This window comes from Musa acuminata, chromosome BXJ3-10, assembly GCF_036884655.1.
Source record: "Musa acuminata AAA Group cultivar baxijiao chromosome BXJ3-10, Cavendish_Baxijiao_AAA, whole genome shotgun sequence".
Classification (NCBI taxonomy): domain Eukaryota; kingdom Viridiplantae; phylum Streptophyta; class Magnoliopsida; order Zingiberales; family Musaceae; genus Musa; species Musa acuminata.
This window is the reverse complement of record NC_088358.1, coordinates 15418912-15433428: the sequence shown is the minus strand read 5'-3', so window position 1 is coordinate 15433428 and position 14517 is coordinate 15418912. Positions and strand designations below refer to the sequence as shown.

Genomic DNA, 14517 nt, shown 5'->3' with positions numbered 1-14517 from the left:
ATGAGTTAAATCAATTTGAGAGAAATGAAGTATGGAAGCTTGTTCCTATGCCAAATGACCATTTAGTTATTGGTACTAAATGGGTCTTTAGAAACAAGCAAGATGAATATGGTATCGTAGTTAGAAACAAGGTTAGATTAGTAGCCAAAGGTTTCAACCAAGAAGAATGTATCGCTTACGAAGAAACCTTCACTCCTGTGGCTAGTTTAGAAGCTATAAGGATGCTCCTTGCCTATGCTAGTAATAATAAATTTAAGTTGTTTCAAATGGATTTTAAAATCGCTTTTCTTAATGGATTTATTTCTGAAGAAGTTTATGTTGAACAACCTCCCGGATTTGAAAATAATAGCCTCCCTAATCATGTATTTAAATTAACTAAAGCTCTCTATGGTTTAAAATAAGCCCCAAGGGCTTGGTATGAGAGACTTAGTACTTTTCTTATTGAAAATAATTTCACAAAAGACAAGGTCGATACTACATTGTTTATCAAGAATTTTGAAAATAATTTTCTCATTGTTCAGATTTATGTTGATGATATTATCTTCGGTTCTAGGAATTAATCTCTTTATGAATCTTTTGCTAAAACTATGAGTCTCGAATTTGAAATGAGTTTGATGGGAGAATTAACCTTTTTCTTAGGCTTACAAATTAAGTAACTAAGCAATGTCATCTTTATTAGTCAAACTAAATATGCTTTAGATCTGCTGAAAAGATTTAATATGGATAGCTCAAAAGCTATTAAAACTCCTATGAGCACCTCCACTAAGTTAGAAGTTGATGAAAGTGGAGAAAGCTTCGATCAAAAAACTTATAGGGGTATGATAGGAAGTTTACTTTACCTCACTACAACTAGACCAGATATCATGTTTAGTGTAGGACTCTGTGCTAGGTTTCAATCGAACCCTAAGATATCTCATCTCAAAGTGGTTAAAAGAATACTTAGATATCTTAAAGGTATCACAAATATAAGATTATGGTATCCAAAAACCGAGAATTTTGAGTTAATTGCTTATGCTGATGTAGATTTTGCTGAGTGTAGACTAGATAGAAAAAGCACATCAGGAACATGTCAATTTTTGGGACATTCCTTTGTTTCCTGGTCATCTAAGAAACAAAACTTGGTTGCACTATCAACAACCGAAGCTGAGTATATTGCAGTTAGTGCATACTGTGCACAAGTTGTATGGATGAAAAACACCTTAGAAGATTATAAAGTCCATCTTAAAAACATTCCCATTAAATGTGATAACACAAGTGCAATATGTTTAACAAAGAATCCTATTCAACACTCAAGAACAAAACATATTGATATTAGACATCACTTTATACGAGATCATGTCACTAATCATGATGTAACCATAGAGTTCATTGATACTAAGCATCAACTAGCTGATATTTTTACAAAACCTCTAAGTAAAGAATAATTTGATTTCATTAGAAGAGAATTAGGAATGTTAATATATCCGAATACATGAACTTGTTAAGATTATTTTTCAGACTTTTTTGATTTAATGATCAAATCACTTAATTGCCATGATGATTTTACACAATTACATGCCTTAATTACATGTTGGAAATTATGTGTTTTGGATACAAAAATTTTCATGATTATAAGCATGTTTTATCTTCATGATTGAATTTGAAAATCTATAGCAAAACCTTACCCGAATGCATGAAAGTGTTAAATTTCATTTTCAGACCTTCTTGATCCTAACAATCGGATTTTCTCGATACATTATTCTCTTCCGGACTTAATAAACATATGTCATATCGAGTTTTGATATATAGAATCAACTAGCAAATGCATCTCTCATAGACTTATCATGTGAAAAATATCTTTTGAAAAATGGATTTGATGATTCCTTCTTATATCTTTTGAGAAATAGTTTTACATGCAAGGATTTGATTCACACACATATCTTGATCCTTGTAAAAAATGAAGCGTGCTTTAATATCTTATCAATTTTAACTTCATTCAAGTAAGCTCACAAATGGCTTTCCTCCTTCATGCAAAAAGATAATAATAAATAAAGAGGAAGAAGTAATAAAAGTTACCTCCATGTCATGTTTTCCTTAAGATGTTTGTATAATTGGTATCTTATCACTCATTGTTAAAAAATGACATAAACCTAGTTAAAATTTGCCTATATCGTTCTCCTTTTTGTTGATGACAAAGAAGTAGAAATATATGAATTGATACTATGAGTGCCATATTTGAATGAGAAATATATGAATTGATGCTATGAGTGCCATATTTGAATTTAATGCTATATGAATTTATGCTATGAGTGCCATACTTAAATTTGAATTATGTTGATATATCAAAAGCTTGCATCGAAATATATGATAAATTGGTGATAGAATTGCTATGATTGCCATATTTGCACTATGCTATATTTGCACTATGTTATTGCCATATTTACACTATGTTATGATATCTAGAGCTTACATCGCAATTCTACAAATTGATATCTTGTCAAGTGATGAAATGCTATGATTGCTAAACACTTGAAATATTTACATTATGTTAAGATATCAAGAACTTACATTGTAATTTTACATGTTGATATCTTGTCATATGATGAGTTGCTACAATTGCTATCTTTCACATTTGAAATGTAAAACCTGAAAATGGATGTCATGACATCATTTTCAGAGAAATACATCATGATAGGAATCATGATGGGAGTATTGATAAGGATAAATGATCTTAACTTATCAATATATCCATTGAATTAAAAGGCTTTGAATTCAAGAATGACTTATCTCAAGTATGGCATATAGATAGGGGGAGTTAAGGTTAACTCTATTATCAATTGATTGTCATCATAAAAAAGGGGGAGATTGTTGAATCTCAGATTTTGATGATGAAGTCAATTTTCATTTGTTATCTAATCCATATGTTAAGATAAGTTTGCAGGATTAACTACGATGGCAGTAAGACATACAGCAGGAGTTGCGCTTGTTGAATCTCGTATTTTGATGATGAAACTACTTGATATATGTTTATGATTTAATCTGCGTTTTGAGTGACGCAGGGTGCTTCGATCAGGATGAGACAATTAAAGCAGGAACATCATGTTGTGCCGGAGGAACATGTCAGAAGATTGGACGTCGGGCCGGTGGATCGGTCGACGTATCGACAGAAGGCTTCGGGCCGTGGACTCGGGCATCGGGCCAAGAAGAGTGGGTATTGTGCCAAGGATATCGGAGTTGCGGAGTTAACAGGCCGATTGGGCAATAGGCTGCAGGAAAGGACGATGCGCCGAAGAATTGGACGAAGCGTCGAGGGACCAATGACATGCCGGACAACTTGGTTAATTGCTTAGGATTAATTGTCTCGATCGAAGTTTTGCTTTAATTGTGCAGGATTAACTATGATAACGATGAAGACATAAAGCGAAACAAAGTGTCGGAGTCAAGCACGAAGGATTTGTTGGAAGTTCGAGAGTTCGACGGAAGTCCGAAGGATCATCAGGAATGCTACCGGAACTAGCCGAGAATGAGTTGGGAGCTTGCCGAAGGATTTTCGGAAGCTCGCCGGAAGGTTCGATGGAAGTTCGCGGAGCTCGCCGAGAAAGATCGGAGCTTGCCGAAGAAGCTCGTTGGAACTCGCTAAGATCAAATCGTGAAGTCTAGGAGCTTGCCGGGAGTCCGCAGAATGGTTTCCGAGAGTTCATCGGAAGACCGCCGGAAGTTTGCCGGAAGCTTGCCAGAAGAAGTCTTGACTTGCGAACTTTGTAATAGCTTAGAAAATGACTTTAAAATCATAGTTAGCACATTAATTAGGGTTAGGATTAGGTGTTAATCCTATAACCCAAGTAGGGGCCAATTAGGCCCAAGTTCGGACTGGTTTGGGCCAAGTTTGGAGCCAAACCAAGTGAGCTGAAATAGTGAAAGAGGTGCAACCGCCTAGGCCAGGAGGTGGCACCGCCTAGGCTAAGCCTCCCAGCGAGACTGGGCGGTGCAACCTCCCCAGCCAGGAGGTGGCACCGCCTGAGCTCAGTCTTCGAGCAAGACTAGGCGGTGCAACCTCCTTGACAAAGAGGTGGCACCGCCTGAGCTCGGTCTTCGAGCTCTGGAAGAGAGGTGCAACCACCTCAGTCAAGAGGTGGCACCACCTGGGCTCAGTCTTCGAGCTCTGCCAGGCGGTGCAACCTCTCCAGTCAGGAGGTACAACCGCCTGATCCCGGAATTCCGGGATTTGATCTTTTTGAGCTCCAAATTTGAATTGGGTTGGGGCCTGTAAATACCCCACCCATTCAGCACTAAAAAGACACAGACCTACACCAAATTCTTGATCTTTTCTGTGATTCTAAGAGCTCAAATTTGTGAAAAGTCCTAAAGTGCTCCTCTTTCTGTTCTTCAAGTCTTGAGTTGTAAAGAGAGGAGAGAAAGGTCCTGTAAGGGTTGTCTCCTGAGCCCATCAAAAGGAGTGAATCTGTAAAAGGGCAGTTGGCCTTCGCCTATTGAAGGAAGGCCTCTAGTTGACGTCGGTGACCTCGTCGGTGGAGGAAGCCAAAAGTGGAGTAGGTCAAGACTGACCGAACCACTCTAAATCTCTGGTTTGCGTTTATTTTGAGCACTTTGTCATTACTGCAAACCTCCTACATAGCTACTGCTCTCTGCGCCTTTACGAACAAGTTTCTAAGTGCTGATCTTTCCGAATTTGCATTCAGACATAAATCGGTGTTTTCATACATTACAGTTTACGTTTACGTTTTGATTCTGCAAAACTGTCTTCTGCGCTTTTACGAACGAAGTTTCTAAGTTCAGATCCCTTTAAAACTGTGTTTTAGATGTAAACTACTTTTAAACGTAAAACTACGTTTAGACATAAAACTGTGTTTAGACGCAAACTGTGTTTAGACGTAAAACTACGTTTAGACGTAAAACTGCGTTTAGACGCAAACTACGTTTAGACGTAAAACTACGTTTAGACGTAAAACTGTGTTTAGACGTAAAACTGCGTTTAGACGCAAACTGCACTGCGCTTAGACGCAATCTGATCTTAGACGCAAACTGCGCTTAGACGCAAACTGCGCTTAGACGCAATCTGCATTTAGACGCAAACTGCATTTAGACGCAAACTGCGTAAACTGCGCTTAGACGCAAACTGTGTTTAGACATAAACTGCACTTAATCATAAGTATTCTTAGAATCGGCTTTTGCATCAAAATAGTTTTTATCAAACGAACGCAGCTTTCGTTTTTAATCGCTGAAAGATTTCCGCTGCACTAATTCACCCCCCCCCTCTTAGTGCTCTCGATCCTAACAGTGCTAGAGTCAAGACCATGATCACGTTGGAGGTTCAAGAGTTCGACGGAAGTCCGGACGGTCGTCGGAGGTTCTACGGGAATAAATCCAAGAAGTCCAGGAGTTTGCCAAAGAAGCTCATCGGAACTCGCCAATTGGCAAGTCTAGGAGATTTGCCGAATGTCCGCCGGAGCATCGTCGAGGGTTCGTCGGATGTTCGCCGGAAGTTTGCCGGAAGCTCGCCGGAAGAAGCGATTAACGCACCTGAGCAAGTTGCAGTAAATGTCTTAAGAAATATCGTAGTTAGCATGTAGATTAAGCTAGGAATAGGAGATGATCCCATTAACTTAATATGGGGGCAATTGGGCCCTTGACAGACCCAAATTGGGCCGAATGGATCAGCCCATTCAGACCCAGATTTCCTGGCCAGCGGTGGCACCGCCCAAGAGCTTAGTCTCCCAAGAAAACTGGGCGGTGGAACTGCCCCAGTCAGGCGGTGGCATTGCTTGGGCTCAATCTCCGAACAAGACTGGGCAGTGAAACCGCCCTAGTTAGGCGGTGGCACTGCCAGAGCTCGGTCTCCGAGCTCTGTCAGGCGATCGTACCACCCAGTCAGGCGGTCATACCGCCAGGACCCCGAAAATCCGGGAGATGACATTTTTGAGCTCCAAATTCAAACCAGTTTGGGGCCTATATATACCCCACCCTTTCCTGCATGAAAGGGCACTGAAAATCCAATCTTACTCTGTGATTTTTAGAGCTCAAAAGTGTTGTAAAAGCTAGAAGTTCTCCTCCCTCTTTTCTTCCAAGTTTTGATCTTTCAAGAGAGGAGAGAAAATTCTGTAAGGGTTGTCTCCTAAGCCCGTCAAAAGGAGTGAAACTGTAAAATGGTGGTTGGCTTTCACCTATTGAAGGAAGGCCTCTAGTGGACGTCGGTGATCTCATCGGAGGAGGAAGCCAAAAGTGGATGTAGGTCAAGATTGACGGAACCACTCTAAATCTCGGTTTGCATTTACTTTCTGTTTTCTATCTTAACTGCAAACTACCTCCATAGCTTTACTTTAATTGCACTTCGCCTAATCTAAGTTAAAGCAATTTTTGAATTGGCTTTCATACCGGAATCGCTTTTATCGTACGAACGTCATTTTAAATCGTCGAAAGTTTTTCGCTGCACTAATTCAAACCCTCACCCCCCCCCCCCCCCCCCCCCCCTACACCCCCTTCTTAGTGCTCTTAATCCTAACATATTCTGCCTATTTTTGTTTCATATCTTTTGAAAATTTATTTTAGCTAAAATTCTTACTTCAATTGGGCTTTACATTATTACTTTGAATTCCTGTATACTCTTTTTTTTCAATTATTTATATACTTGAATATATTATGTAAAGCTTATGTTTGTATCGCAATGTTCCGTATAGGCACATGCATGTCTCATTATTTCGCATGTGCTTTCCGATATATATCATTCTTATTGTTCACAATGCCCTTTCTATACTCTAGTGTTTGTGGGAGTATTTGGACATTTGCTAGAAATGATAAACGGTGTATGCTTAGAGCCCGCGATGCTTTGCTGACTCCCTTTCGCTTCATCCAAACGTAGATGGATGATGCTCCCAAATGTAGGAGATTATGTTTGGGATCCCACTTTACCATATATGTATTTGATATGATATACAAAGTTTTGGTTATGTACCTCTATATTTGCTTTGGATAAGAATAAAATGAATGCAATGTCAAATATGACATTTAAGATTCTGCTTCATATTTGTTCATTGATATGTTCTGAAATATATCTTATACCATTGATATATTCTGAAATATTTTATTTATTATTGATATACTCCGAAATATTTTATGTGCCATTGATATACTCTGAAATATTTTATATGCTATTGATATGCTATGAAACATTTTTCTTTCACTATTGATATGCTCCGAAATGTTTCATATGACATTGATATGCTCCGAAACATTTTCCTTTCACCATTGATATGCTCTGAAATGTTTCATACGCCATTGATATGCTCCAAAAAATTTCATAAGCCATTGATATGCTCCAAAATATTTCATATATCATTAATATACTCCGAAACATTTTGTACACCTACTCCAAAATATTTCATATGCCATTGATATGCTCCGAAACATTTTCCTTTCGCCATTGATATGCTCCAAAATGTTTCAAATACCATTAATATACTCCAAAACATTTTATACGCCATTGATGTGCTTCGAAACATTTCATATGTCATTGATGTACTCTGAAACATTTTATACGCATTAATATACTCCGAAATTTTTCATATGTCATTGATATGCTTCGAAACATTTCATATGTCATTGATATGCTCCAAAATATTTCATATACTATTGATATTCTCTAAAATATTTTTCTTTCACCATTGATATATTTTGAAACATTTTATATACTATTGATATGCTCCAAAACATTTCATACGGTATTGATATGCTCTAAAATATTTCATATGTCATTAATATACTCCAAAACATTTCATATGCTATTGATATGCTCTAAAATATTTCATATGCCATTGATATGCTTTATAACATTTCATATACCATTGAGATGCTCTGAAATATTTCATATATCATTGATATGTTCTTAAATATTCTTGTGCCTTTAATATGTACCCAAATGCTTCTTATGTCATTTATTACGTGTCTAAATGCTTTTTATGCTAATGATATTCTCCAATTAATCTTTACTCCCTTGTTATGAACAAAACTTGCTTCGAATGAAATAACATTATAATTCTACATTCAATGAGTAGCTATCTATGAACTTTTATATCCTTGCCTTATATTTGGTACTTTATTTGTTTAAAATTATCTTCTTTTGCTATGGATATGTTAGTCACTTGTTGAGCTTTATATGCCCACTCTGTTACTATATAAAATTTTCAAGATAGCTTGTCACTCACTAAACTATTTAAATTGGTCTGAAGCAGTGGAATGCTAAAAGATTTTGGGGCCAATCTTTAGTGGTTGATATATTTTTATTATATAAATATACTTGGTTTCTAATGAAACGTTGATGGAAAATCTGAACTTATAAGTTTTGTAAAAGTTTAAAAGACCTCTCATGTTTAGGATTTTGGAATGTTAAGTTTCATTTGTGTAATGATATGAACATGTGGTAAATATTGGTTTTGTGATTATATAGAATCTCACACTTGTGGATTTATGAGGTGGTTATTGTCTTAGTGAGTTGGTTTCAGATTTTTTGATTCATCGAGTGATGTGGTATATGATTTTAAACTACACAAGTTTTATGGATGTAAATGACTTGAATGTTTTCTCATTGTCCTCAAATATTAGTTTGGATCCTGGAATGGATTGTTGATTAAAATCTTGATATTATTGATTTAAGACATGTTTACGCTTCTTGAATGTGATAATTCGGGGGGTGTGATAAATGGGCTCCTAAATGAGTTAGCATGATTACACTTAAAATCAACTCAATTACAACATAAACTACTCCGATGAAGACACAACCGATTATAAATATAAATCCTATATTATTCGGCATATCATTAATTCATCTAGTACTTCATCCGAACCTTTGGTGCATCATCCTCTCTTTCGATGTATTGCCCGATCCATCGGCATGTTAACATCCCATAATATCCGATCTTCTTGGTGCAATATCTTATCCTTCTGGCCCGATGCCCGAACTTATGGCATGAAGTCTATCTTCTGGCATGTCGATCAATCCTCTTGTCCGACATCCAAATTTTTAACATAATGCTCTCCGGCCCAACGTTTGATTCTCCAACTTCAATCGATTTGCCTTTCCATGATCAAAGTTAGTGTTGCGTCACTCAAATGTTTATTAGATCATAACTTCATTAATTGATTTCTTCTTAAAATCCGAGATTCAACAAATATCAAAACTATGCGTATGGTAATTAAAATCTAGGTCAAGAAAATATAGTTAAAGATTTGATACACTCTGTTTTCTTTGGATGAAAATTATCATACTAAGTGAAATTTAAGCCTTTCAAGATACTAAGATACTTTGCTAATACGAGTACCGAGTAGTTTATTTCAATAAATATTTTATATTTTAATAATTATAAATTTTATGATTTGTGAAAGATGGTTAGATATTTTATTTTAAAAATAGAGATATCAAATTTTATTTTATTTTATTTTATTTTATTTTTTATTTATATCATTATCTTGTGCCCTTACTATTATTAGTATTTCCTAATAGCTACATATCTAACTCTGTATATATATAAAAAAAAAAAAGATGAATGGGAATGGATTCAACCACAAAATTACATGAATGGGTAGAATCATTCCATAGATAATGGTGATTTTTAAACTTATCATTTCTATTTTGTTAATTAAATCGGATTTAATTTTATCATTGAGTTTTTTATCCCAACAGAAATCTTCAAGGCTCTTAACAATGACACAAGAAGCATTCGATCTCCCTTCACATTTAGGCCAGATTTTATTTTATGTCACCTCCCTGAATTAAAAGGACATAAAATTAGGATGTAAATGACCAAAATCCATCGAATCGTAACTCATAAAACATAATCTACGTTTATGAATATATCTTCAAAGAAGGTTTTAGGTTCCATTCTAATATCTTAAGCATTTGAGATTTGTGCCTACCCTATTTAAAATATTTATCACGGCAGATCATGAGTTTGAAACATGTATTCATTCATTTTATTTCGTCCACATTTGTACAAATTTGAGATATGCATTTTATCCCTCTTTATTTCGGCAGCATATGTACTCGTTAATTGGCTTACACCATATAGTTGGCGTCATGTCCTTTTGGACTTGCAAGAAGGGATATTAGATAATATATTATATTCTTTTTTTAATAACTTAAGTTTCTAAATTATATCATACTCATAAGAGGGAAGAGCAGACGAGCTGATCCTCCTTATATATCTATTAAAGTTTAGATCAGACTCTTTCCTAATAGTCTAAGCATTTAGGATTATTGATCTCCTTCTATCGGGTAATGTCATGAATTTGAATCCTATATCTATCTCTTCAAAAAAAAAAAAAGTATGCGCTTGTTCTTCACTCAGAATCTTGTATTTACCCCCTTTTTTCTTGTGTTTAACCAACATAAATATTTTTGCAATCACCATTGATGCAGATTGCTCTAATTAGAAACTACCATTAGCAACAAAAAGAAAAAAAAATTCGTTGTTGAATTCAAAGCCTATATACTCGAGCTGATCAATTTTGTAGAAGTCTGGGAATATATTTAAATTATGGGCAAGAAGTCGTCTATCGATGTAGACAACTTCCAAAATTGAGCCTTATGGGGATCCTGATTCCCTTCATAGCCTCTGGTCTACTTTAGCCAACACAAATTTCTTTTTTTCTTTGGTAAATACATGTATTTCCTCCACCTCATCCAAAACAGTGACTGAGGGCAGTAAATATGCATAAGAACATCCAGAATCACATCACATCACATGATGTCTGTGGTTTGAGAAGAAAGCATGATACATGCATGCTCGATTCTGAAACATTCGCTACAAAGCCAACCTCATGCTTAGGCTCTCCTATCACAAGTAATTTTGTGGTGCATGCAAGCCACCTCTTAGATTCCAAGACACCCACATATGATCCCAGCTTTGATTAGGTGCACTACCGAAGGTCAATTTGATCGGTGTCTTTTTCCACAGACAAACCAGACCAGAGTAGTGGGAGTAGCAATTATGAAGAGAATTTTTTGGGAACACCGCCATCCACTCTATTCGAGGATTGTTCTTAATCCTTCAACTGTCCTTTCATTGCCCCAGGAAGGACCAGTTTCCTTTGCCAAGAAAGAACAGATCATTATTCTCCATTAGAAATTATATATATATATATATATATATATATATATTTGCTCCTGCAAACCGATGGCAATGTCTCAGTTTTGGTGTATAATTATTGGATCATTACTCTCTCATCGACCATACAAGAGATTTTTGCATCATTTCCAGAGTTTAAAGAGAGAAGGATATGGTCCTCTATAATTGCACCTCTTACAGCCCAGAGCTATTGATTAGTCCCTGCAAAGAAGAACCAAAACCATCCCAGCAATCCTTTGAAGCATCCATGTTTCCATCCTGCCATGGAAGACCTGTCCGCACCTTGTTATCCCCTCCATCCATGGCTTTGCATGACCCTTGGCTAGTTGTTGCACTTGCTGTTGCGCCACTTAGTCCTCCCTCTTCCCTACTAACACCAGTTGCCATCTCCAGACCGCCATGGATTCCATAGCTATAGTAAAGGTTGTTGCTCAAGCCGCTTGGGCTTGTGATGTCAACAAAACCAGTTCTCAGGATGTCAAGGAAACCACCATTTGTTGGGGTTGGAGCAGATGGCATTGGGTCAGCGTCATGGTTATTGTCTTCCAGGCCAAACTGCTTCGCGAGTGGGTGCTTTGGAAGTCCAGTAAAAGAGAAGGTGAGGTCAGTTGGATCATATGAAAGAGGTGGGGGGATGAGGGTAGGGAGTAGTGGGTTGGAGTGGGTAGAGTTGAGGTCTTGCTCTTGCGACTTCTTCGAGGAAGGGGAAGTGGAAGAGGAAGAGGAGGATCTCTTGTTCTTCCTGCATCCACCTCCCACTGGGACATTCCTGAGAGAGCCTCCCTGAGTCCAGTACCTCCGGCAACCCTTGCAGAAGTACCTGGGCTGGGAGAGGCTGTAGTTGTTGTAGTAACAGAACTTGGTGTTGGTGGAGGCACACCTGGGGCACTTCAGGGCTTGCTCCGGATGAGGCGTGAGCTTCCTATCCTGTTGCTGCTGAGTCAATCCATGGCTAGCCATTGCCTGTGGCTGCACAGAAGAAGCAATTAACATCCACACCGGTAGTGACATTAGTTTTGAGTTATAGCTGCTTCCTTTCACTATCAAATTCTTTAATCCTTCTCTGTACTTCCATTCTTCTTCATCATGCATTTGGAAAACGGAGTCATGAACGACTGTCCTTAGAACCAAACCCCACATGGTGTACTTCAACTTTAATTTCAAGGGCTATAGTGGGATGTCAGCCTTTACAAAAGAAGCATCGGAAGTGGCATGTGAAGTAAAACAAGTGGCTAAATCCAAGAAGAAAGAAGATGATGGCTTACAAGAAGAAGAAGAGGAAGAACATTAGAAGATTCACAACATCAGATGGAAATTGAGGTCGAAATTGGAAGATAAAGAATGATACCCAGATCATGTCTCGCAAAAGAGAAGGAAAAAAAATGCATATGATCAATCAAATAGCTAAAACAAAAAAAGAACTCATCAAACACAAGAATGATCAATCTAGATATTAGCATAAGCACTTGCAAGAGAGAGAAGGGGGGGGGGGGTGTGGAGAGAGAGAGAGAGAGAGAGAGAGAGAGAGAGAGAGAGAGAGAGAGAACTGTAGCAGAACCGATGTTAGGAAAGTAAAGAGGGATAAGGCCGGAAACAATTTCTACTGCAGAGTTTCTTTCAGAAACTGAGAAAAAGTCTCTCTCCAGAAAGAATTCTAGTTCAGTAGTGGAGGATGTCTGAGCAAACCCTAAGATACAAGGAAAAATCTCTTATCACAAAAAGAGAAAAGATCATCCAAATTGAAAGAGAAGGTAAACCAGCAAAATGATTACTTCAGTAGCAACAGATCTCTTTGAAAGAGGTGATGGCCTCCACACAGGGAAGATTCAAAAGAAATATAGGTGTAGGAATCGCCACTTCTATCAGCAAAACTGCATGACCAAATTAATCCCCTCAGTAGAAAGAATCATACACACAGAAAACCAATCAAACTCACCTGTGGATCACGTCATAGAGTAGCCATAGAAATTTCAACTCAGTATAACAATCTTTATTCATAAGATTGAGAAAAATAACATGATACCATATAGATCCAACATAAAGGAAGCAAACTTTTACATGGATCAAGTAGGAATAGTTAGACAGGAGGATACTCTCTGGGGAGGAGAAGCTAGATTAACCTAGTTTATTCATTTACAAGAAGAAAAAGATAGCTTATTGGATACTGTAAAGGGTTTTTGGGCCTGGTGTTCGTCATTGTTACCTGATGGCGAGCGTTGGAAATCTCCATGCATGCAGAAGAATGACCCTGGGAGAGATCAAGAGAGACAGCCACGAGAAGAGGTGTTTCTCCCCAGGAGAGGTCAGGCACGAAGGATAAGAACCAAGTTTTCCTCCTCGACTCACTGATAAATGTGAGAGAGAGAGAGAGAGAGAGAGAGAGAGAGAAGGAATGATTAGGCCACGTACGAAACTATGAATGCATTTGCCTTGCTCGACGAGGCATTGGGAAGTGGAAAACTAGATCGAAAAGAAGGGAAAGTTCTGCTGGATCAGAGGTTGAGTATTAGAAGTGATGGGTAGGGTGGGGAAAACTGTAAGTCGAACGGCTGAAACACGCCGGCATAGTTTCTGCGGTAACGTCATGCGTGGAGTCGCACACACGTCGAGCTTTTGGGCGACCACATTACCGCAGGAACTAATTTCTCGGGTGATTCATCCGGCCGCGAAAGTAATACTGCCCGTGACGGGGGAGTGGGGGCCTCCACCCGGCTTGGCGTGGAGCGCGCGAACCGTAACGCTCCGGCTGCAGTGAGGGGGCCCCGCCGCGTTCGCTACCACATGGCGCTGTTAGTTACCGAGTGCTTCCGGTCCTGCGTGAGTACATCCCGATACCGTCGTCGTCCTCGAGAGGCATGCCAACAGTGACGGCCACTTCCATGCTCCCCAATACGTTTGGCACTTGCGATTTGTGGGGTGCTGTCCAAATCCGACTCACGAGATGGTCGTTGTGATGTTATCAAGTGCTTCCCATTGGCAGCGATCGTACTGCACAAGAAGAAGAAGCTGCATTTAGATCCATGGCTGTTCATTATTCGGATTCAGATTGGAATCGAATGGTCCGAATCAAATTAGACGGATCGCCCTGATCTCGTGCAACATTTGGTACACTGTTCTCGTGATTTTCGTGGTGCCCGCAACTCGGTGCACGATATCGGAAAGGGACGAGTCGCGGCATAACTCGTGCAATGGATTGGTGCGGCACATGCGACGACAGGCACCCGCCCATCCGTCGTGAGTCAAGTCGTGGCCGAAGTTGCGATCGGCGGCGTGTCCGGCGCGCATCTCTCTCTTCACTTTCTGGAAGACCAGAAGAGAGAAACAAGGAAAGAATAATGGAACATGGGGCCCCCGGTGGGTATGGTCGGTGGCGCGGGACCCAGAGCGGGAAGAACCGATG

The 14517-nt window shown here is 38.7% G+C and overlaps 1 protein-coding gene across 4 annotated transcripts; it reads right to left on the bottom strand.

Annotated features, from left to right (window-relative positions):
* Window positions 1–11180: 11180 nt before the first annotated feature.
* LOC103999857 (dof zinc finger protein DOF2.1) lies at window positions 11181–13729 on the bottom strand. Of its 4 annotated transcripts, none has more exons than XM_065169890.1 (3): window positions 13321–13729; window positions 12890–12988; window positions 11181–12804 (listed from the first exon to the last, which is right to left on the bottom strand). In XM_065169890.1, exon 3 carries the CDS (start codon window positions 12255–12257, stop codon window positions 11292–11294), a length of 966 nt encoding a protein of 321 aa, XP_065025962.1. In that variant the 5' UTR covers window positions 12258–12804; window positions 12890–12988; window positions 13321–13729; the 3' UTR covers window positions 11181–11291. The 4 variants fall into 4 exon arrangements, with proteins under 4 accessions (XP_065025962.1, XP_065025964.1, XP_065025963.1 ...); XM_065169892.1 differs by having other exon boundaries at window positions 11181–12086; window positions 13321–13724; XM_065169891.1 differs by lacking the exon at window positions 12890–12988 and having other exon boundaries at window positions 11181–12080; window positions 13321–13725.
* Between the last annotated feature and the right edge of the window lie 788 nt (window positions 13730–14517).